General features: G+C 43.8%; 1 protein-coding gene across 4 annotated transcripts in view; it reads left to right on the top strand.

Moving 5' to 3' along the window:
* The window catches only part of PHACTR2 (phosphatase and actin regulator 2), a 127,933-nt gene that overhangs the window by 58,536 nt on the left and 47,987 nt on the right, over nt 1-21,410 (top strand). For 2 of the 4 annotated variants that reach the window (XM_075554442.1, XM_075554440.1), the window contains exons 3-4: nt 14,659-14,739; nt 20,686-20,844. In XM_075554442.1, the coding sequence (XP_075410557.1) occupies nt 14,659-14,739; nt 20,686-20,844 (240 nt within the window). The remainder of the gene's footprint in view (nt 1-14,658; nt 14,740-20,685; nt 20,845-21,410) is intronic. The other 2 variants (XM_075554443.1, XM_075554441.1) reach the window with 1 other exon arrangement.

Here is a 21,410-nt window from a genome sequence, read left to right as displayed (position 1 = left end):
CTGAGAAAAAAACATAAATAATTGCTTAGACTATCTTCTAGGACTGATGAAAAAAACCAAAAACAAATAACAAAAACGCTCTGTAAGCACCAAAACATAGCTGATTGCTATCAGGTTTCTGGGGGAAGTTGTGACATAATGTCACAAGGGGAGGAAGGCCCATAGATCACCCCTCTTCTGCTTTATTAAGGTCTGGCCAAATTCCAAATTCTTATGGGAGAAAAGAGGATCTGCCATTTGGTTGCCTTCATATTTCTAACTTGAAAACCTAAGTATCTCTGGTCTCTGGGGGAAGAAATTTTATTTAAACTTTTTTAAAGTCTATTTAACATCGTTTTGATTAGTCAGTCTTCGTTGTTACTGGTGGATAATAGCAGGGGATTTGTGGCTTCTTCTCATTGAAAAGTCCGGGAGATACCACTTTCAGCCGTGGTCAGAGCCAGGTCTTCAAAAGCTATGATCAGGAACTCATTTTCCTTCCTTTGAGTCTATGTTCCTCCAGTGGTTCTCAACCTGTGGGTCGCGGCCCCTTTGGAGGTTGAGTGACCCTTTCACAGGGAGCCCCTTGGAAATCACATATTTCCAATGGTTGGGGTCACCACCACATGAGGAACTGTATGAGGAGGATTGAGAAGCGCTGCTTCTGTCTTTGGTTTGAAGTTAGACTCTGCTCTTGCGGAGGCAAGGTGACGTCCCACTAACACTTGTGGACTGCGGGTCAGCAGGCGACAAACTGCGACCCAAGACTCCCGTGTGGTGGCTCTTTTTCTGTATACGCAGTGCACAGGTCGCTGCAAAGTAAAATGGAAAGATGTTAAAGGGTATGGTTCAGATATTGGTGATTTCATTTGTTTGTAAATATGTAATTATGGTTCTTGAGTAGTTTTTAAAATGTTGTGAGAGACAGAATTGGCTCTACCGTCTCAAGTTTACAGTCCCCTGAGCTAGTTCTAGCAATCCCAGTGTGGGAAGACCTGCCTTTTTCCCATCATCCCAGCACAAGGCCAGGGCTGGGGGTTAACTCATGCCAGGTGGACACATGCCCTCTTTGAACTAGTTAGTCACCAAGGCCGAGGGCTTGACTGGATAAGTCAGATTTTTCAGTAGGAAAGCGGCATGATGAGATAAAACAAGAAAACAGCCAGATGTCTGAATGTTTGTAGGTGAAGATATGGGTTTTATTTCTATGCTTAACATTCTTGAGATGTTTTGGAAGGTTGTTATGGCCTGTTGGGTGGCATTTCCGTGGGTCTGTCTTTAAGAGCCTTAGTGAAGGCTCTTTTCAAAGGAACACGCTATCTTAGCATTCTGTCTGGGGAAACTAACTGCTACTGAAGAAAGAAACGAAAAGGCAGGAAGTCGGTCCTAGAACTCTCTCATGCAACCCAAGCTGTTCTCTGCGTTTGTGCCATTTTACTGTAAAACCAGCCCTGAGAAGCAAGATGATAATAGGGTGTGCTTATTTAATACGGGTTCTATTTGATTTTATGTTATGGTGATTCACTAACCTCAAAGCTCTGGAATTGAACATTGGGACTCTCCATTCCTCATCCAAACGAAAACACAAGTGCAATCAATGATTTCATAGCTCACTTTGGAAGAGGCCTCCCAAGCAGTGTGATTCCCTGGCCATCCATTCCCAGCCAGGGCCTCGGAGTCTGCACCCCAACCTCTTTGAATGGAGGCTCCTGGGCCACCACTCTGTTCCCAGAAGAACATGGTAGAACATGTGTCATTTATGAGGAGCCCATTCATGTGCCATGAACGCCGGTTGCTGTTGCCTGTCCTCTGTACACATATGACCTTCCTCCTCCTGAGACCATCGGGAGGTTTTCCCACTGGCCTGAGGGGTTTCCCTCTTGCTGGCTCAGCCAGAGACTCGAGGAAGAAGGCAGAGGATGTCTTTGTGGTTTGGCCTCGTTTGCTTTCTCTTAGATGGGAGGTGATGAGGGAGACACAGCAAGGTCATTATCATTATGAGCCTGTTTTCTTTTATTCATTTACTCTCCCAAATAATGTTTGAGTGCCACTGTTGGAGATACAGCAATAAACACAGCAGGCAGATTTTGTTTCTCATGGTGATTACCTTTTCATGAGGGCAGACTGGCAACAGGCACTTACACAAATTAATAGGCACTTTGTCAGGATGTGATGACACTGTTTTGCATGATGTGGAGATGGATAAAGAGGGTGGGAGGGGTACCGACAAACCTTTCTAAATCAAATATGCAGAAAGGAGGATCCCTGAAACCCATGACCATCAAGTGAATTCGACTCACAGCAACCTTACAGGACAGAGTCCTCTGCTCATCCGTCGGTTTGCTGAGTTGTGGTGACATGTGTTGCTGTCATGCTCAAAGCTCTGATACCAGTATTGCAAATGCCTGCAGGGTTGCCCATGGTAGGGAGGTCTTGGGAGAGCTTCCACACTAAGACAGACCAGGAAGAAGAAGCTATTTACTTCGGAAGAGATTGGCCAGTGAAAACCTTATGGGCAGCGGCATGGCATCATCGGCTTCCCTGCCAGAAGATGAGCCCCTGAGGTGGGGAGACACCGAAAACACGACCAGGAAGCTCAGCCTCCTCCAAGTTGAATCGGCCTTCAGACGTGCAGGGGCAAAGCTTTGGGAGCCCTCATTTGCTGATAGGACATGATTCAAAACAAGAAGTAGCCGCAGACACCCAACAATGATCAGAAGGTGAACTGTATGGAGTGTGAATCTGGGGACGTGAGAAGTAGTAACAAATGAAGTGGAATGGTGGACAATCAATAGCCTAGACATTAGAGACTGGAAAATACACTATGATCTGTCATTTTGAATCAGACAATCAGAGTTTACTATTCCGGGGATGGCAACTTGAGGAGGAATGGCGTCTCATTCCCTGTCAAAAGAACGCTTCAATGTTTATCATGAAAGACAAATGCAGTCAGTGATACAATATCCATACGGAAGCAATAAAGACCAGTTTCTGTGACTATTATTCACATTTATGCACCAAGAATGCCCAAAATGACGACACTCAGGAATTGTGATCAGCTTCTGGAGTCTGAAAGAGGGCTGGACGCATTTGAGAGGGGTGGAGGGTGTGCACAAACACCGTAAGGACGGGTTTGACAGGAGATAGGAGTACGTGGGTGTTTACCTTTGCTGCAAATGCAACCACGAATGTGGTGGAGCAGACAGGGTCACAATTATGGAAACATCTTGGGCATAACCAGATACCTTGAAGGAATTAGTTATTTACTGGGCCTGGGGGCTTAGGACCATGGGCTCTGGGTACATCAAAGTCAGTTGGCATAACACAAATCTACAAAGAAAATACCCAACATCTGCTTGGGTGATTCGTGACTAAGGTCTTAAAAGTTCCTAAGTGGCCATCTAAGACACAGCTATTTGTCTTTCCCTGTCCGGAGAAGAGTGGTTTTCATATAAAAGACACACGTATACCTTTTAGTTCCGTGGACTAATGGACCATGCGAACATTAGTCTCCAGGTTCCAGAGACCAGAAGAACTAAATGGTGTTCAGTTACCATTACCAACTGCTCTGAAGGGGATCACATTAAAAAGTCCTTCGTAGAGAGTGGGAGAAAAGCATGGGACAAACAGGCTCACTGGTTGAATAGAAAGTGGTGGATCCCCAAGACGGTGGCCCTTTGGTCATGTTTCAGTCCAGAACCGAGCTTGCCCTCATGGCTCAATCTGCAGCCAGACCGTAGCTCCATAAGGAGAAGAGCAACGCTGGACAAGATATTGAACCACACAGAAACCATCAAAGAAGACGGAATACACAGAGTCACTGTGCCAAAATGAACTGGTTGGCATTCAACCGCTTCAGGAGGCAGCATATGATTAGGAGCTAATATTACTGAAAGAAGAAATCCAAACTGTATTGAAGTCATCAATGGTTATAAAGGCTCCAGAAATTGATGGAATACCAATGGCGAGAGAGCTTTCAATAAACATAAGCAATGCTGGAAGCAATCACTCGTCTATGCCAAGAAAACTGGAAAATAATTTCCTGACTGACTGGAATAGATCTGTATGTTTGTGCCTATTCCAAACAAAGGTGTTCTAATGGAATGTTGAAATTAGCAAACAATATAATTGATACACATGCAAGTCAAACAACTCAAAAATGATTGCAGCAGTACATCAACAGCTAACTGCCAGAAATTCAAACCAGAGGCAGAAGAGGGCAGGGAATAAGGGATCCCGTTGCTAGTAGCGGATGGATGTGAGCTGAAAGCAGGGAACACCAGAAAGATGTTTACCTGTGTTTTATTGACAAAGCCAAACTGTTCACTGTGTGGGTTATAACAAATTATAGCTAACACGGGGAAGAAAGGACATTCCAGAACACGCCATTGTGCTCGTGCAAAACCCACACATAGGACCAAGAGGCAGGAACTTGAAAAGAGCAGGGGATGCTGAATGGTTTTAGACGAGGTGCAGTGTGCATGAGGGATGTCTCCTTTCATCTGTGCACTGCACAGACGATCCCAGGACTGGGATATATGAAGACGAGTATGATATCAGGATTGGAAGAAAGCTCACTAGCAGCCTGCAGTATGCAAATGACACAACCTTGCTTGCTAACAGTGAGTTCGAAACAGCGATGAGCGCCAAAGATTACAGCCTTCAGTGTGGATGACAGCTGAATGTAAGCAAAACAAAAAATGACCACCCCTGACCAATAAGCAATACCAGGGTAAATGGAGAAAAGACGGACATTGTGAAATGTTATATTTTAGTTGAGTTCATAATTGAGACCCATGGAAGCAGTGGTGAAAAAAGTCAAATACATATTTCATTGGTCAAAACTGCTGCCAAAGATTTCTTTTTGAAGTATATATAACAATTTTTATTATAAACTAGATGGGGTATATATTTCAGATCATTAACACTGTATCGAACAGTTTAAACTACTAATAACCACCCCACCCCCAGTAGTTGACCCTTCACCCACTCCTTGATTTCTCCTTTTCCTCGATGGACAACTATCTTCGCTTTCTTTTTGCTTGTTTGTTTTAAATCATTTTATTAGGGGCTCATACAGCTCTTAGCACAATGGTACATATATACATTGTACCAAGCACATGGGTACATTTGTTGCCGTCATCATTTTCAAAATATTTTCTTTCTACCTGAGCCCTTGGTATCAGCTCCTCATTTGTTTCCCTCCCTTCCCCACCCTCCCTCCCTCATGAACCCTCAAAAAGCAAAGATGCCTTTTTGAGGAATACTGGACTTAGACCGTAGTATTTTCAGTCGCCTCAGGGACATGAATGCAACATCTGGAAGATGATTGAAGCTCAGAACGGACTGAGTCAGAAGGTCCCTGAGCGGGGCGCACGGTGAGACTTCTTCATTTGGTGTCCTCTGCTGGAAAGGACCTGTCCCTGGAGCGAGACATCATGTTGGGTAAAGGAGAAGACCCTCTACAAGAAGCACTACCGGGGTGTCTGCCGCAGTGGGCTCAAACGCAGTAACGATTGCGGGCTCGTTGGGAATCGGACGGTAGTGCGTTGTCCCTAGGAGGCAGGGTTGCGTGGAAGGCACTTAGCCACAACAGGGCAGAAGAGGCTTGCCCTAGGTGCTGTCCGAGGCCGGAAGCTCCGTGGAAGCAGACTACCACGTCGTAACCTCTGTCTTAGCAGTCAAGCACGTAGTCATGGTGCCACCATGATTCCCTCAGGACATCCTCGCTGCGGCCTGATGGACGTGATTGAGCGGGCCGGGATGTGGAGGCCAGCGGGGAGAGAGGTCTTGAGGAAGGGCCATGCCTTACGTAAGGAGCAGCCCGGGTGCAGAGAAGAGTTGGGATTCGTAGGTTAGGAGTCAAAGGTGTATGAAGGCCAGACCAGGAAAGGAGGGGAATTAATATTGAAAGTGAGATGGGACACCACTCAAAAGTTTTAGAAGATTCCAAACAAAACCCACCTCGCAGCCATTCAGTTGGCTCTGGATCATCGCTCTCTGTAGGACAGAGGAGAATTGCCCCCTTGGGTTTCCAAGGCTGTAAATCTTCACAGGAGCCGAGCGCCTCCTCTTCCTCCCACAGAGGCTACAAACGGCGAACCTCGTGGTTAGCAGCCTGACACCTAACCCACGATGCCACCAGGGCCCATTCGTCCTTCTCAAAGACTCGAACCTTCTGAGAGTAAGCATGAAGTGGGGCACGTGAGAACCGAGCTTTGTTGACTTCCTTGGAGGAAGAGGAAGGTGGCTGTGGACTTGACGGAAAAGGCTCAGCCTCCAGAGCAGGGTGCAGCCTTCGCTGGGCCTCGGTGCGAGGTTCTCTGTGCCTTTGTAATTATGGGAACAGTGAGAAACTAGGACCTGGGTTTATTTAATTTGGGGACAACATTTTTCAGAGAGCTCTCTAACGACTGTGTTCCTTGGGCTGCGTCCTGCCTGCCTCTGGCCCTGTCGGAATGTGGTTAGGACGCCCCTGTAACGGAGGCCGCCCTAAGATCTTTAATACTGCCCCTTGAACAAAATCAAACAGCCACTGGTGGGACACGGAAGGTTTCATAACACACTTCTCTCTCAGTGAAGGAATCCATGCTTTTGCACTCACAAAGGACTTGCTTTAGTCCAGCGGCCCGGCTGACACGAGTGTGATGAATGTGTGGAAGTTCTAGGAAGTACAATTTTCACTCCCTGTGAGAAATCCTTGCTAGGAAACGTGGGGGGGATCCATAAGCGAGGGGGCTTTGCCACACCTGAGCATGTGCGTCGGGAGTCTTGAAGCAGGTGACCACCCTTCGGGAATGAGCCAGAGACAACTCTGCTCTGTGTGGCACGTTGCACTGGAATGACCTCTCGGATTCATTCCAATGCAGAAAACCTTCTGAGCCCATGAAAAAGCGTCCACTGGCTGTGGTCTGCAAATATACAGACGCTATATAAACATAAGTGAAATATTTTAAAAGACGAACAGTGAGATACTTGTAAGTCCATGAGAGCAGTGGTCGGAATTTTGTACCCTTAGCAACATACCTTCCACGGTCAGTTGCCTGCAGTTTGTACTTGTTGGCATGGAACATAGTTATCTGCATTATGTGTGAAAAATGCTCTCAGCCAAAAAGCAAACAAATAACCAAAGGCATTCTCTTATCGGGGTCTGTTTATCGGAGGCAGAGCAAAAGAACACAGCGCTCGGTTTTGATTCTTGGCAGGAAGCTGATGCTGCTTCGACGCTCCAGAGTTTACAAGGAAGAAGGACGAGGAATTTTCCGTGGAGATTAAGTTAGAATTAAAGCAACAGAAAGCTCAAGCATCCTCTGGGGCCCATACTAGAAACACAGAAACAAAAACTGATAATTTCCAGATACTTGGATCCTTTTTCTATTGAGAGGATGAAAGTCTCTGAAGGTGCCTAAAGTCAGGATTACAGAACGGCCCTGATCCCTGACACTGGACCACGGCTCCCACGCAACATCTGAGATAGAAGAGTGGGCCTTTAAGGAGCATTAAATCCCATCCCTAGTTTGGCAGATAAGGGAGCAGAAACCCAGCAACTTGAAGAGACTGCCCAAGGTCACAAAACCAGCTGAAGACAATCTTCTCTACAAGTCAGGACTCCTGACAACCATTTTGTTGTTATTTTGTTTCAAATGACTCTACAAAGCCAGGGAACCATTCAAATACCTGTTTCTCATGAGCAAGGGGCAAAAGCTTACGGAGAAGAAGACAACCCCTCTGACTGAGGTCTGACATGGCAGTGCATTTGGTTTTCTAGGACGTGTCTTGATTCCGGGGGCTGCAGCACTTGATCTTAACCTTGCTCCCTCTGTCTTTGAGTCCACAGTGGAACAGCTCGGGGTCTCTGGCCTTGCCCAGGTCTTTGGAGCCCTGCTTCCCTTCAGAACCTCTTTTAAGCAGGAATCTGTTTGTAGAAAACTGTGGGAGGCAATGGGGTTTAGGATCCTTCGACATATCATGCGGACATCGCTCAGCCCTGGTCCACAGTGTTGTTGTGAGTGTTGTGATCTGGCTTTCTGTGCTGACTCTGCTGGTAGTACAGGTCAGGCAGTGGTGACTTGGAGGAGGAAAAATAAGGCTGTCTTGTCCATAAAGCTGTAGGGTCTCAAAAACCCTACACAAGGTCTTGATGAGTCAAAAGCAACTCAGTGGCCATGGCTTTGTTGAGGGTTTTTTGTTGTTGTTGTTTTGTGGTACTGACTAGGGTTCTCTACTCTTTGACAAGGGCCTGAACAAACTGAACATGTATTTAAATAATAGCACCCTTTTTTTCCTTTTATTTAGCTAGACATTACATTTATTGATTTTCCTTTTTGTAAAAAAATCATTTTATTGGGGGCTCATCCAATTCTTATCACAACCCATACATGCATCCATGTGTCAAGCACATATGTATATTTGTTGCTATCATCATTTACAAAACCTTTTGCCTTCTACTTGAGCCCTTAATATCGGCTGCTCATTTCCCCCCTCCCTCCCCACTTCCCCCTACCTCATGAACTCTTCATAATTAATAAATTATTATTATTTTGTCATATGTTACACTGTCCAACATCTTCCCCCGCCCTCGTCTCTGCTGTCCATCCCCCAGGGAGGAGGCTATACGTAGATTCTTGTAATCAGCTCCCCCTTTCTACCCCACATTCCCTCCACCCTCCAGGCATCGCCACTTTCACTGTGGTCCTGAAGGGATCATCTGTCCTGGATTCCCTGTGTTTCCAGTTCCTATCTGTACCAATGTATATCCTCTGGTCTAGCCAGATTTGTAAGGTAGAATTGGGATCATGATAGTTGGGGGAAGGAAGCATTTAAGAACTAGAGGAGAGTTATATGTTTCATCGTTGCTACTCTGCACCCTAACTGGCTCATCTCCTCCCCACAACCCTTCAGTAAGGGGGTGTCCAGTTGCCCACTGATGGGCTTTGAGTCTTCACTCTACACTCACCCACATTTACAATGATATGATTTTTTGTTCCTGATCCCTTTGGCAGCTCGTGGTCACACAGGCTGGTGTGCTTCTTCCATGTGGGTTTTGTTGCTTCTGAACTAGATGGCCGCTTGTTTACCTTCAAGCCTTTAAGACCCCAGACGCTGTATCTTTTGATAACCAGGCACCATAAGCTTTCTTCACCACCTTTGCCTATGGACACGTTTGTCTTCAGTGATCGTATCAAGAAGGTGGGCACCCACTGATATGATTTTTAGTTCTTTGATGTCTGATAGCTGGTCCCTTCTACACCTCGTGGTCAGACAGGCTGGTGTGCTTCCTCCGTGTGGGCTTTGATGCTTCTCAGCTAGATGGCCGCTTGTTTATCTTCAAGCCTTTAAGACCCCAGATGCTATATCTTTGGATAGCCGGGCACCATCAGCTTTCTTCACCACATTTGGTTATGCACACATTTTTCTTTAGCAGTTGTGTCTGGAAGGTGTGCATCCTGGAATACCAATTTAATAGAACAACGTGTTCTTGCATTGAGTAAGTGCTTGAGTGGAGACCCAATGTCCATCTGCTGACTTAATACTAAATCTATAAATATATGCACATAGATCGGTTTCCCCACTCTCTTGTATAAATATATTTACATATCCACATTCCAGGCTTTAGACCTCTATAAATACCCTTTATCACCTAGTTCTTTCCTCTATTTCCTTTTACTTTCCTCTTGTCCCACTATCATACTCAGCCTTCCTTTGAGTTTCAGTAATTTCTCTCGGTTACATTGCCCTTGATCAAGCCCTACCAGGCCTCTCACAATCCTCCTTGCCACTGATTTTGGATCACTTGTTCCCCCCCTGTCCCTGAGTTGGTCAGCACCACCTCCTTACCCCCGCCTCCCCCTCTCCTTTGTCCCCCAGAACCATTGGTCCCATTGTTTTCTCCTACAGACTACTCATCCAGTCTATCTTATCTAGATAGATCTGTAGAGATAATAATATGCACCAAAAATCAAGCCATAACAAGATAGGTGATGAGTGAGAACACAGCGATGACAACAAAAAAGGAAACCACTTACCCACAGAAGAATAAATTAATTAAAAGAAAAAAATTTAAAAAGAAAGAAAAACGTAAATAGATCAAGGTCTGATTTTTGATCTCTAGGCGTGTCCTTCAGTCAGGTCCCATAGGGTACCACACTCTGGCCCCAGAATCTGTCCTTTGTACTCCCTCAGGGACTCCCTGCCCTGCTCCCACAGTTGCTCTGCCACAGGCTTTTAGTGGTTTGCCTCGGTGTCACAGGGTCAGTCTGGGCCAGTCCCGACACTGAGTCTCCAGTGTTGTCCCCCTTAGGGCCCTGGGCCATGAAGAGACTGCATGACTCGTAATGAGACCAGCCATATTGTTCACTCTGTGCATTGGCTGTTCAGGGCGGGGATATCGTCCTCCGGGCATGGTGGGTCAGGATGTGCTTCACTTTCTCTTCCTCCCCCTTCCTTTGCTCCCGTGTGCTCTGATCAGACATGTCCCTCTCCCCTAGCTGCAGCTTCAGTGCTGTCCTCTAAAGTAAATTATTCTGGGGGGGGGCAGTTGTCCTCAGGGCCCTCCACTGGCTCCCCACTCCTTGCTGCCACACTGCATTCTTATGGCACTGGCTTTAAGTCTGGTGTCTCTTTCCCTGTGGAGACACAAACAATCCCCTCCCCTTGGGTGGGTCAAGTGCCGTATTCCCCCATCACACATCTTTTTTTTTAATAGCATTCTCATAAGAAAAGTCTTGTCCTTACCACCTGAGTGCGATTTGTTTTTCATTGTTTCTGTGGGTTTCCCTAGCTGTGAAGCACCAGAGGCGTGGCTGTATAATGATATAACGGATATAATGTGTTATAGGGATTGTGGGGGCAGGGGATAGGCAACAGGGAGGGAAAGGGGATTTTGGGGGTAAACAATGAAGGCTGGAGTAGGGAGAGAGCACTAGAACTGCTCGTGATTGCACAAATCCGTTTAAAGGCGATTTAAATAATCATGGGGGTGGGGAGACTCTAAGATAAATGTGGTGGTGATTGCACAACTCCCCTTGTGACGATTGAACTATTTAATTGTACATTATACAAATTATGTGCCATTGACACTATTGGGGCAGGGGACGAAAAGTCTCGTGTCCGATTAACTTTGTCTTTAATGAGCTCTTGGTATTCGCTGCAGGACAGGAGGATGTACGGTTGGTGTGACCGGGGCATCTAAAGGGGGAGAGGATGATGTTGTTTGTCTCCATTATAACCAGTAAAATGTTCATTGGCAATCTGTGGATGACTAATGCATTCATTTTCTTGTTAGTTTGTTTTCTATTAAAAAATGGTTGGCAAATTAAAACAAAGAGCATATATACTCTAAAGAAAACATCCGTCTCTCCACAACCTCTCCAGCATTTGCCCTTTTCTGTTTGCTATTTGACATTCCTGTTTTCACTTAGGTGAGGGGGCGTTCTCGTTGGCGCCAGGATGGCTGGTGATTGGGAACACGGCTTCACAGGTGACTGTGCACTGGTCACCTGCACGTCTTCGGTGGGGAGCTCTCTCTTCATGTTCTCTGCCCATTTTAACTCCATTGTTTGGCTTATTCTTTTTGAGTTGTTGACGTTTTTCTATACATTTTAGAGATTAGCCTCTTGTCTGGTACACCATTGCCACGATTTTTTTTCTCAGTGAATGAGTTCTCTTTTTACTCGTTTGGTGAGATCGTTTGCTCTATTTAGCAGTTTCATGTTTAGGTGGTCTCAGTCATCTATTTTGTCTTTTGTAATTTTCCCCCCACCTTTCTGGGCACTTTCTGGGCTGCTATCTCACCTGCATATTGTTTGCAAAAGGTCAAACCGGCCTCACTCTGCCAAACCAATTGACAATTCACCTTTCCATCTGTCTCCTCTCTCCTGACATTTATTCAGCTTCTTCTCCTACTCTGTGCTCAACGTACTTCTTTTTTTTTCTTAAATAACTAAATCATTTTATTGGGGGTCTTGTACAACTCTTTTCACAATCCACATATACATCCATTGTGTCAAGCACTTTTGTATATTTGTTTCCCTCATAATTCTCAAAACATTTGCTTTCTACTTGAGCCCCTGACATCAGCTCCTCATTTTCCCCCTCCCTCTCTGCTCCCACCTCTACTATGAACCCTTGATAATTTTTAAATTTTTATTTTGTCATATCTTACACCGCCCAATGTCTCCCTTCACCATCTTCTCCGCTGTCCGTCCCCCAGGGAGGAGGTTATATATAGATCTTTGTAATCTGTCCCCCCTTTCCAACCCACCCTCCACTCATCCTCCCTCCAGATATTGCCACTCTCACCCTGGTCCTGAGGGGTTCATCTGCCCGGGATTCCCTGTGTTTACAGTTCCTATCTGTACCAGTGTACATCCTCTGGTCCAGCCAGATTTAAAGGTGGAATTGGGATCATGATAGTGGGGGGGAGGAAGTATTCAACTACTAGGGGAAAATTGTATGTTTCATCATTGCTGACTGGCTCGTCTTCTCCCCATGGCCCCTCGAATGCAAGGGGATGTCCAGTTGCCCACAGATGAGCCCTGGGTCCCCACTCTGCACTCCCCCTCATTCACAGTGCTATGATTTTTTTTGGTCTTTGATGCCTGATACGTGATCCCTTCGATGCCTCCTGATCTCGTGCAGGCTGAAGTGCTTCCTCCATGTGGGCTTTGTTGTTTCTCAGTTAGATGGCCACTTGTTTATCTTCAAGCCTATAGGACTCCAGACTCTTTATCTTTTGATAGCCGGACACCATCAGCTTCTTTATTCTTTCTTCTGAAGCTTGGAGTTCCAGAATTATCATTCACATGGTTCGCTGAGTCGCTCAGGTCTTGGTTGTAGAGGACCTGGGGAGTGGGTCTGTTTAGTCCAGCATCTTTCTGGAAGTCTCAAAAACATATGCTTGGTGCCATCACAGGAACCCCTTGCATGTGTCAGGATGTCTCGTGGTGGAGCTTCATGTGCATCTTGAAATTAAGTTGTCCAGGCACAATAGGAAGTTTGGGGGCAGCAAGAAATCTGCTTTGCCTGACTACCCAGACTACACCCCCGGTCCTTTCTTTCTCCCCAAAGAGCACTGGGCCCTTATTAAGCCCTTTCGGCTGTGTCAAGGTATTTTTCTGTTGTTTCACAGTCTCTGGAGGGAATAGAGTTCTTCAGAATGTGCTTTGGGAAATGCTGGCTTTAAGTAGCAGGGTCTTGAAAGGATTACACACCTCCTTTCCCCCTGCAGAGAGTTCAGGAACTCATCTTTTATATGTCAAAGGTGACTCTTGCTGCCAAGGGCTCACCCCTAAATCCTAAGCTCCCTCTAAAATTTGACCATGAAGAACTTAGATTTCTTCCAGAGCAAGGAAGCATCAGTGTTGAGAGTGCCATTTCTTCACAGGCCTGTAAAAGCTACACCTTTTAACTCCTTTCTCCATCTTTCTAAGACTTGAGGTTTGCCAAGGGATATACCAGAACATTATAGAATTTGTGTATATGATGTCTGTTGGTGGGAGAGAGAAAATATTAGAAAAATAGTATATTCTCTCTAGAATTCATATGGGTCACCTGAATATTTACTGACAGGTTTCTTTCCTTTTAAAAACATCATTTTATCAGGGGCTCTTAAACAGATATTATAGCAATCCATAATTCAATTAGATCAAACATAATTATACAATTGCCACCATCAGTTTAAAAACATTTTCTTTCTTCTTGAACTCTTTGATATAAGCTCTCCTTTATCCCTTCCCGCCCCCCCACCCCCGAGAGCACTTATTATTTTATTATATTATTATGTTTATATTTTTTTTGTATCCATTCACCTACCATTCTGTTATTCATTCCCCTCGACTGGGGTCCTACAGTCATCATTGCTATCAGTTCCCCCTTTCCCCCAACCCCACTCTTCCTGTACCCTCAGGGAATCATTACTCCCATTACTATTTCTGCAAGGTTTATCTATCTTGGATCTCATGAATTGGAAGATCTTAATTATACAAATGAACATATATAGGTCTAACAAGATTAATGAGGTAAAACTAAGACCATACTAGTAAGGGGAGGGAATGTTAAAGACTAGAGAATCCTTATATGTTTCATCCGAGCTAAACTGCACCCTGGGTATAGCATCCCTTCCATGTGGTCCTTCTGTGAGAGACTGTCCAATTCTCTTACAGATGGATTTTGGGTCTCCACTTCGTCTACACTCCTTCACGTCAATTTGATTGCTTGGATGGGTTTTTTTAATGTTTGCATCCACACGAAGGAACTTCAAAAAGTTGTTGGAAAATAGGATGAAAAGATAATGAAATTTTCCTATGAACTTTTAAATACTCTTTACATACACAGCACCACCAGAGGTCTGTGTTTCAGAAACTGTTATTTTTAAGCAATGGTATATTTCGATGTGAGATGTGTCCGTGGGAAACAGTATGTCTGGCTTGTTGGCCAAACATCATTCTTTGGAAAAGAAGAAGAGCCACTGCCTGACTTCAGGTCAGCAGCGGGAGTCACCTGCCCTTGTCCTAGCCGTGTTGATTGGACTCAAGTAACATGGTTTGCTAGACCTTGAGAAAAACTGGGATTTCAGTCCTCGAGGGAACGGAATGGATGTGCTCAATGGTACCTGGAATGTTTTTCATAAATACTTTAAGCGATGACTTGATTCTTACTTGTGCTTATTCTTTTTGAAAGTATTAGAAAGGAAGATATCCACAAGACAAAGTAGAGAGGAGCTGATAAGAAGGGGAGTTCTTAAAGAATTGCCTGATCAAGGTGAGGAAATCAATCATACGTTTAAAATAATGTGATCGTCTATTCTCTGACCTTGCTTTCCATTTGCTTTGAAACTTAAGATGAGCGTGGTCTGTGGTAGGAAGTAACGCACCCCAAGATTCTTGCTTTAATCCATAATGCCATTGTGGCCTGGGGAGGATCTGGGGCATTATCGGAAAGAAATTCCACAAACTCACTGATGAACCCTTCACGATATGTCACTGTAAACCCACAGCTCTACAGAGATACATTGGTGACTGGAGACACGGATATAATGCAAATGCATGCTTCTTTCTCTTCTCTGCACTTGGACTTCAATCTTGCTGTACATGTTAATTCAGTTGTTTTGAGTAACTTCAAAGTTTTAGCTCGGTTCATGCCTTGCTTGTTCAGGAAGATTTCCAAGAAAGGAAAAGAGATGGGAAATGGGCCTCTGGTCTTTCACACTTTATAACACACTCAAAGATACCAGCAATAAGAGAACAATGAACAAACCAAGTAATTAATGCTTTGTGCATTCTCTCAATTTTATGCTTTCACTCGTGATTTTTTTTTTTGTCCAAGTATGGTTCCATTTTCTTTTCTCTGGACCTATTTTTTCTCTCACCTTTTTCACAAACTGTTACTTCCAAGTATCATTTTCTTTTACCTCTGAGTTCCCTGCTTTTTAGCTTTCGGCCCAAGGGAAATCTTGCTCAAAAAGACAGGACTAGGTACAAACTAAGGTTGACTCTCCAAAGAGACACTAGCATTCATGATTTCTCCATATAATGCCAAGTGGCTTTCATCACTTCCACTGCGATTAAAATTAAAGGAAACTTTAGTTGCAACATGGTTGATTTATCTCATGTCTTTTATGCTCTAAAATTTACTGGGGTAAAGTATCACTATTATACTTTTCAGGAACAAAGAAAATGTTATTAATTTAGACTTGAAGGAATAGGGATCTCTCCTGATAGATGTTCCTTGCAAAGAGCTGAACATTTTTTGGCAATTCACTATTTATAAATCCAAATGACATGTGTTTTTTCCAACGTCTGAATAATTCCAGAGTGGAATTGGGAAATACTTTATTGTTTTTCCTTCCACTTCAAAGAAAACAAAGGAATGTGGAATGAATAATACCATTTTCTTGAGCCTTCACAATTTTAAGTATTTTATTTCAATTTCTGATCTGTCAAACTTTTCTCACAACACTTTATGAATGAGTTTTATGTTTTTCCTTTATGTCTTCCCTGGTTTTCTATTACCTTAAAGCCATTTATTTCCTGTCTGGGACACTGGGGGAAATTTTTTTAAATGCATGTCCCTTACTTTTTTTCCAAACTTGAGGTTGAGCTTGCAATATGAAAATTCATCTCCTGTCTTCAGAGGCAGTGGGAAAAATATATATCCACTGAAAGTTAAAACCTAGGCCATTAACTTTATGCAATGGGCCAATATCCTTCTTTACTAGGAAATAGTTTAAAGAAATCTGAAAATGGAAATTTTTATGATTGAAGTTGCTAATGGTTTTAAAGCAGAAATTAAAACTACTTTTTTTCCCCAACTAAGATTTATAGGTAAGGGAGAAAAGGGTATTTTTGTTCTCAAAAGTAACCAGCAATGCTCAGTTTAAAGTAATATTTAGTAGTGCTTGGCTTTTATTCTGCCTAATGTGTTAAAATGTAGACCAAGAGGCAGTCGTTTGAACAAAAGGGGACACTGCAGGGTGTGCACTCAGGGCAAGGGCACACCAGGACTGTATCCTCTCACCATGCTTATTCCATTTGTGTGCTGAGCAAATACTTTGAGAAGTCGGTCTACAGAAAGAGGAACACGGCTTCGGGGTTGGAAGAAGATTCGTTAACAACCTGTGATCTGCAGATGAGACAACCTTGCCTGCGGATAGGGATGCGGACTTGAAGCACTAACTGTTGAAGATCAAAGACTGCATACAGCCTTCAGTATGGGTTACAACTTAAAAAAGAACCTCAACGACTAGACCAATCCGTAACAGCATGATAAATGATGGGGCGGGGTTTATTTTACTTGGGTCCACAGTCAGTGCTCATGGAAGCAGGAGGCAGGAAATCAAGCGCCATGTTGCTTTGCACCAATCTACACGAGCCCTCTCTTTTAACGTGTCAAGAATGAAGATGCCACTTTAAGGACCAAGGTAAACTGGACCGAAACCACGGTACTTTCTATCACTTCATATGTTTGTGAAGACTGAACTGTAAACAGGAAGATTGCACGATTGATGTGTTTGGTGAAAACCAAACTAAATAGGCTACGGACTGGCAAAGAATGAACAGGGAGGTGTGCAGTAAGTGAGCATGGTGGGACTTGGTCGGGTCTATTTTGGGAATGTTCTCAAGAGGGACCAGACTCAAAACACCGTGCTTGGGAGATGGCCAATGAAAAAGAAAACAAGGAAGACCGCCAAGGAGATGGGTTGACACAGTGGCACCAACGATGGGCTCATGCCTAGGGACAGTAGTGAGGATGGCGCAGAATGTTGTATCGAGGGTCGCCGGGAATTGGAACCGAACTGTCGAAATGGCCCCTGGTAATAATTTGTCAAATGATTTGTATGATAGATTATCTTTTCTTCAGCCAATTTATAACTGTTTCCCATAAATCTAGCTCAATGTGACCTTTTCATTTACAGCGGAAACACTAAAAGTGTGAAGACATTAAAAAAAAACAAACATTAACCTCCCTGAACATACTAGAGGTGATCTTTGAAAAGTCATGGACAACTGAATGTTCCACTTCTATGAATCAGTTGCCATTGACTTTGGGCCAACTCATGGCTTCTCCCGCGGTCAGAGCAGAACCAGGCTTTCAAGGGCAGCGTTTTCAGAAGGATATCCTCAGACCTTTCTCTCCGTGTGGATTCTGCTAATAGCAAGCATGTGCTTGTGCATGCAGCTAGAGATGCCAGGCCCGATCTAGAACTATAAAAAAGTACCTAATGTCTGGAAGCTCCTGGTCACGTGGATTATAAGTGGCATCCTTTCCGTTTCAACCAAGGCTGGGGAAAAGAGTTTTCTGCTTGGGGGGTGGCGGGGTTGAGGGTGAAATTATCTTGGAATTTTCCATCTGTTGTTAGCTCTAGAGGCAGTTGTTTGGGCTGGCCCCCTCTCATCTGTCAATGAAGACGGCCTGCCCTTATTTCTTGTCGTGCCTCGTCCGTTTTGCCCTTGATTCTGCAAGCCAGATAGATTTTTTTTATCCCTCAAATTTACCATAGTTCGACCTCATCCCAGCCCACCCCAGCTCCTCGCTTCTGTTTATTATTAGTCTTATAAGATGATAGTCCTCACACCAAGATCTACCTTCAACCTAAAAGCTCAGCAGTTGGCCTCCCTTGAAAAGGGCATGGTCTGAGTCCCAGTCTTCCTCCGTTTTCTTCTTCTCTTCGTTTCTCTTAGCTTGAACTTGAGACTGATAGGTGTCTTTTGTCGATCTGTCCTGCCCTTTTCTCCTATGGGATGCTTACTAACTTTTTCATCGGTGACGCACCTTTGGGTCACATGTGGGTTCCCCCCCCCTCTTCTATCCATTAACTGCATCCCTAATTGACTTGTTTTCTAACAAAACCAGACCTTCCAAACACTTTCAGACTTACGTGACCATTTGCTTATTCTTTCTGTCTGATCTCTTGCTTTCCTCACCTTGCTCGAGGTTTTTGTTTGCATGCAGACGCTGCTCTGTGACTTGGCCATGGGCTTCCAGGGCAACCTGCTCCCTCGCTCGGCATCTTCTCCTGCTTTTATTGATTCTGCTTGCATTTCACTCATAGATGTGCATAAACTGTAACAAGTGTTGAACTTGCTTTAAATCTAAAACAACTTTCTTAATGCCCCAAACTAGAAGAGCCCTCCCATACCCTTCACCGGTTCATGAATGATCTATAATTATTGAATAATTCCGTTGGCTCTCTCTTTGTGAAGTTCTTCATTTCCCCGTATGTATTCCAAACAGATTTCCTTTTGCTACATCAGCTTCATGTGCACCAGGTTTATTGCATGGTCCCATCTAAGTATGTTCTATATGACCGACTATTCCTATCCTGTGATAGCTCCCTTCCTCCGTATGTCTCAACTGCTTAATTTTCTTTCTAGAGGATCCATTCTCAATTTGAAAAATCAGTTCTTTAACTCACTAATAAAGTTCCATACAATAATGTTTAAAATATAATTAAATAATCACGTAACATGGCTTCCACATATTTTTTATTACCAACAGAAAATGAAAGAAACATCCATTTAAAGTGGGAAACCTGATATTAGAGAAAGAAAAAATTATTTCCTGTTTTGCTTGGAAGTTTCTCGTTTTACCTCAGTTTTTATTTTTTTTTGATCCCAAGTCTGTGCATTATATTATACCATCCTAGAGTCCACTTTTCTTTTTTACAGCTTAAGATTTCAGAATTGAAGCTAAGAGCCTTCTGGCTCCTTTTTGGTTTGACGTATAACCCAAAACAACTCAACCCATTGCCATTGAGTCAACTCCAATCCACAGCTCCCCTATAGAAGGCTTCTTCTGCGCCTATAGATATTTGCAGGGGCAGACAGCTTCATTTTCCTCCCAGGAGCAGCTGGTAGGTTTGAACCGCCGACCCTGTGATTAGCAGTCCAGTGCCACCAGGATGCCCTTAAAAATTCACAGCTTCTTTTGAAGTAGTTTCGATTTATTTGCTGCGGCATTGCCATCAACTATTTTTTATTTAAGTTTTACAGGAATCAGATTCTAGGTACCTAGGAATTATATGACCAGGCAACAATTGATTTTTCATTTTGAGAATGACATTATTCTATGATAATGGATTTTATCCATGGCCTGCTTGTTGGATCAATAGGCCCGTGGATTTTATTGTTGGGCCAAAGCCATTCAATTATATTTAATGAAAACTTGGAAGGTGGTCTGTTCTATAACGATCACCCAAATAGGTTTATTCAAACTCTGCATAAAAACAATAGTAGACATGCATTTCTCCAGCCTTGCTAAGTCCAAGCCTCCATTCATTAATTTTTCTTGTACAATGGGAGCAGCGCCACCCCCCCTAGGATTTGCTAGATTATGAACAAAGTTTAGTCTTTTCATCACCGAGTTAAGAGACTCTGCAAAAATCACATGCATTATTGAAATTCACAGGAATGGTGAAGATTCAGAGGTTAAAATTAGTTGTTTAACATTTGGGTGACATTTTAGATATTTTCAGCTGTGCTTTTTAAAAGCCCTATGAACACTTTTGTATGTGACTTCTCTGTCATGTTTTCAAGTTATTATCAGGCCCTTTTAAAGGTCTTAAATTTTATATAACAGTTTAACTGGGTATCTTTTACAAATAAGAAAATGACCTCACTACCCCGCTTTCTCCGTATATCAAATTGCGATGATGTGACTGTGTGAAGTTGCACATAGTAGCTGTAATAAGCCTCGGAGACAATGGTGCTTACAAGGTTTCGTGTTCTCACACTAAGTGTTTGTACGTGTAATTACATGTCATGTTATTTGTGTTGTGTATGTGCATGTAGTCTGTGTTTTGAGTGTTAAACCATTTATTTCGTTTTCCAGATTTCTCCTGTCACCGGTCAGTTTCTGATTGACAAAGAGATTCTTAAGTGTTGACGTCACCAAAACCTAAGGGGGCACAAACAAACAAAGAATCAGTTCCCTGGAGTATTTTAAAACTAGGTTAAGTTTTCATTTTGTTTTGAGACGGCAAGTGGAATAATTCCTCCATAGCTGCTCTCCCCCAAGAATGAGGGTTGACTGGCTCGTTGAATTACATAAGTTACTAAGTTGAATCTGGTAAAAAAACAAAACAAAAAACCCCGTATTGATCCCAGGAGCTGCAACATGAATCCAAATCTAACCGTCCTCGTAACTGGACGGTTGGTTTTGAAGAAAGCCATCAAGGTAGACATCTAGGTGTTTCTTTCCCCATTTTAGATGGAGATGTAACAGTTAACTTTGAAAATTCAAACGGGCACATGATACCCATCGGAGAGGAATCTACCAGAGAGGAAACTGTAGTAAAATCTGAAGAAGGTAATGGCTCTGTAGCTGGAAAAGCGCCACCTCTGGAAGAAAAGGCAGAAGATAAGAAAGGTAAAATCAAGAGAAAACCCATGCATTTTTCTTTGATAAAGCTTGATGTTGGAAAGGAGGTCCCAGGATCCAGATAACGGCTCTAAAAGCAGTAGCGTCTGTAGAGTGGAGGTGCAAAGCTTCCAGGAGTGAAGTGCTAATTAGGGAGCAGAAATATGACTTCTCCAGGTAGATCCATCAACTATATAAGCACGTGAGGTCATGTCTTATTAAAGAGCGTGACTGAAAGGGAATCGTCAAAGCAGGGACTTCTTCAGTCATCAGAAATGACTGGGAAGATCACCCTTTCCTTGGGAGCCCTTCCGGACTATACCTTTTTTAAGCCTAAGTTGGAATATCTCTCTGCCGGTGGAACGAGCTCCTGTGTGTAGTTAGGATGGAGGATTTGGAGGACCGCGAAAATCCAGAGGGCTCACGCAACATAGCACATCGTCGCCGGTACTGACTGGGTACTCGGCCAGTGGCCTCCACGGCCCCAGTAGGGTAGGATCTAATCCAGATTCTAGGCATTTCTGAGGGAGATCCAGGAATACTGTGGTCTCTGTCTGGGCTAATTGCCACAGCTT

The sequence above is a fragment of the Tenrec ecaudatus genome, chromosome 7 (assembly GCF_050624435.1).
Source record: "Tenrec ecaudatus isolate mTenEca1 chromosome 7, mTenEca1.hap1, whole genome shotgun sequence".
Classification (NCBI taxonomy): domain Eukaryota; kingdom Metazoa; phylum Chordata; class Mammalia; order Afrosoricida; family Tenrecidae; genus Tenrec; species Tenrec ecaudatus.
This window is presented reverse-complemented; position numbering and strand designations above follow the sequence as displayed.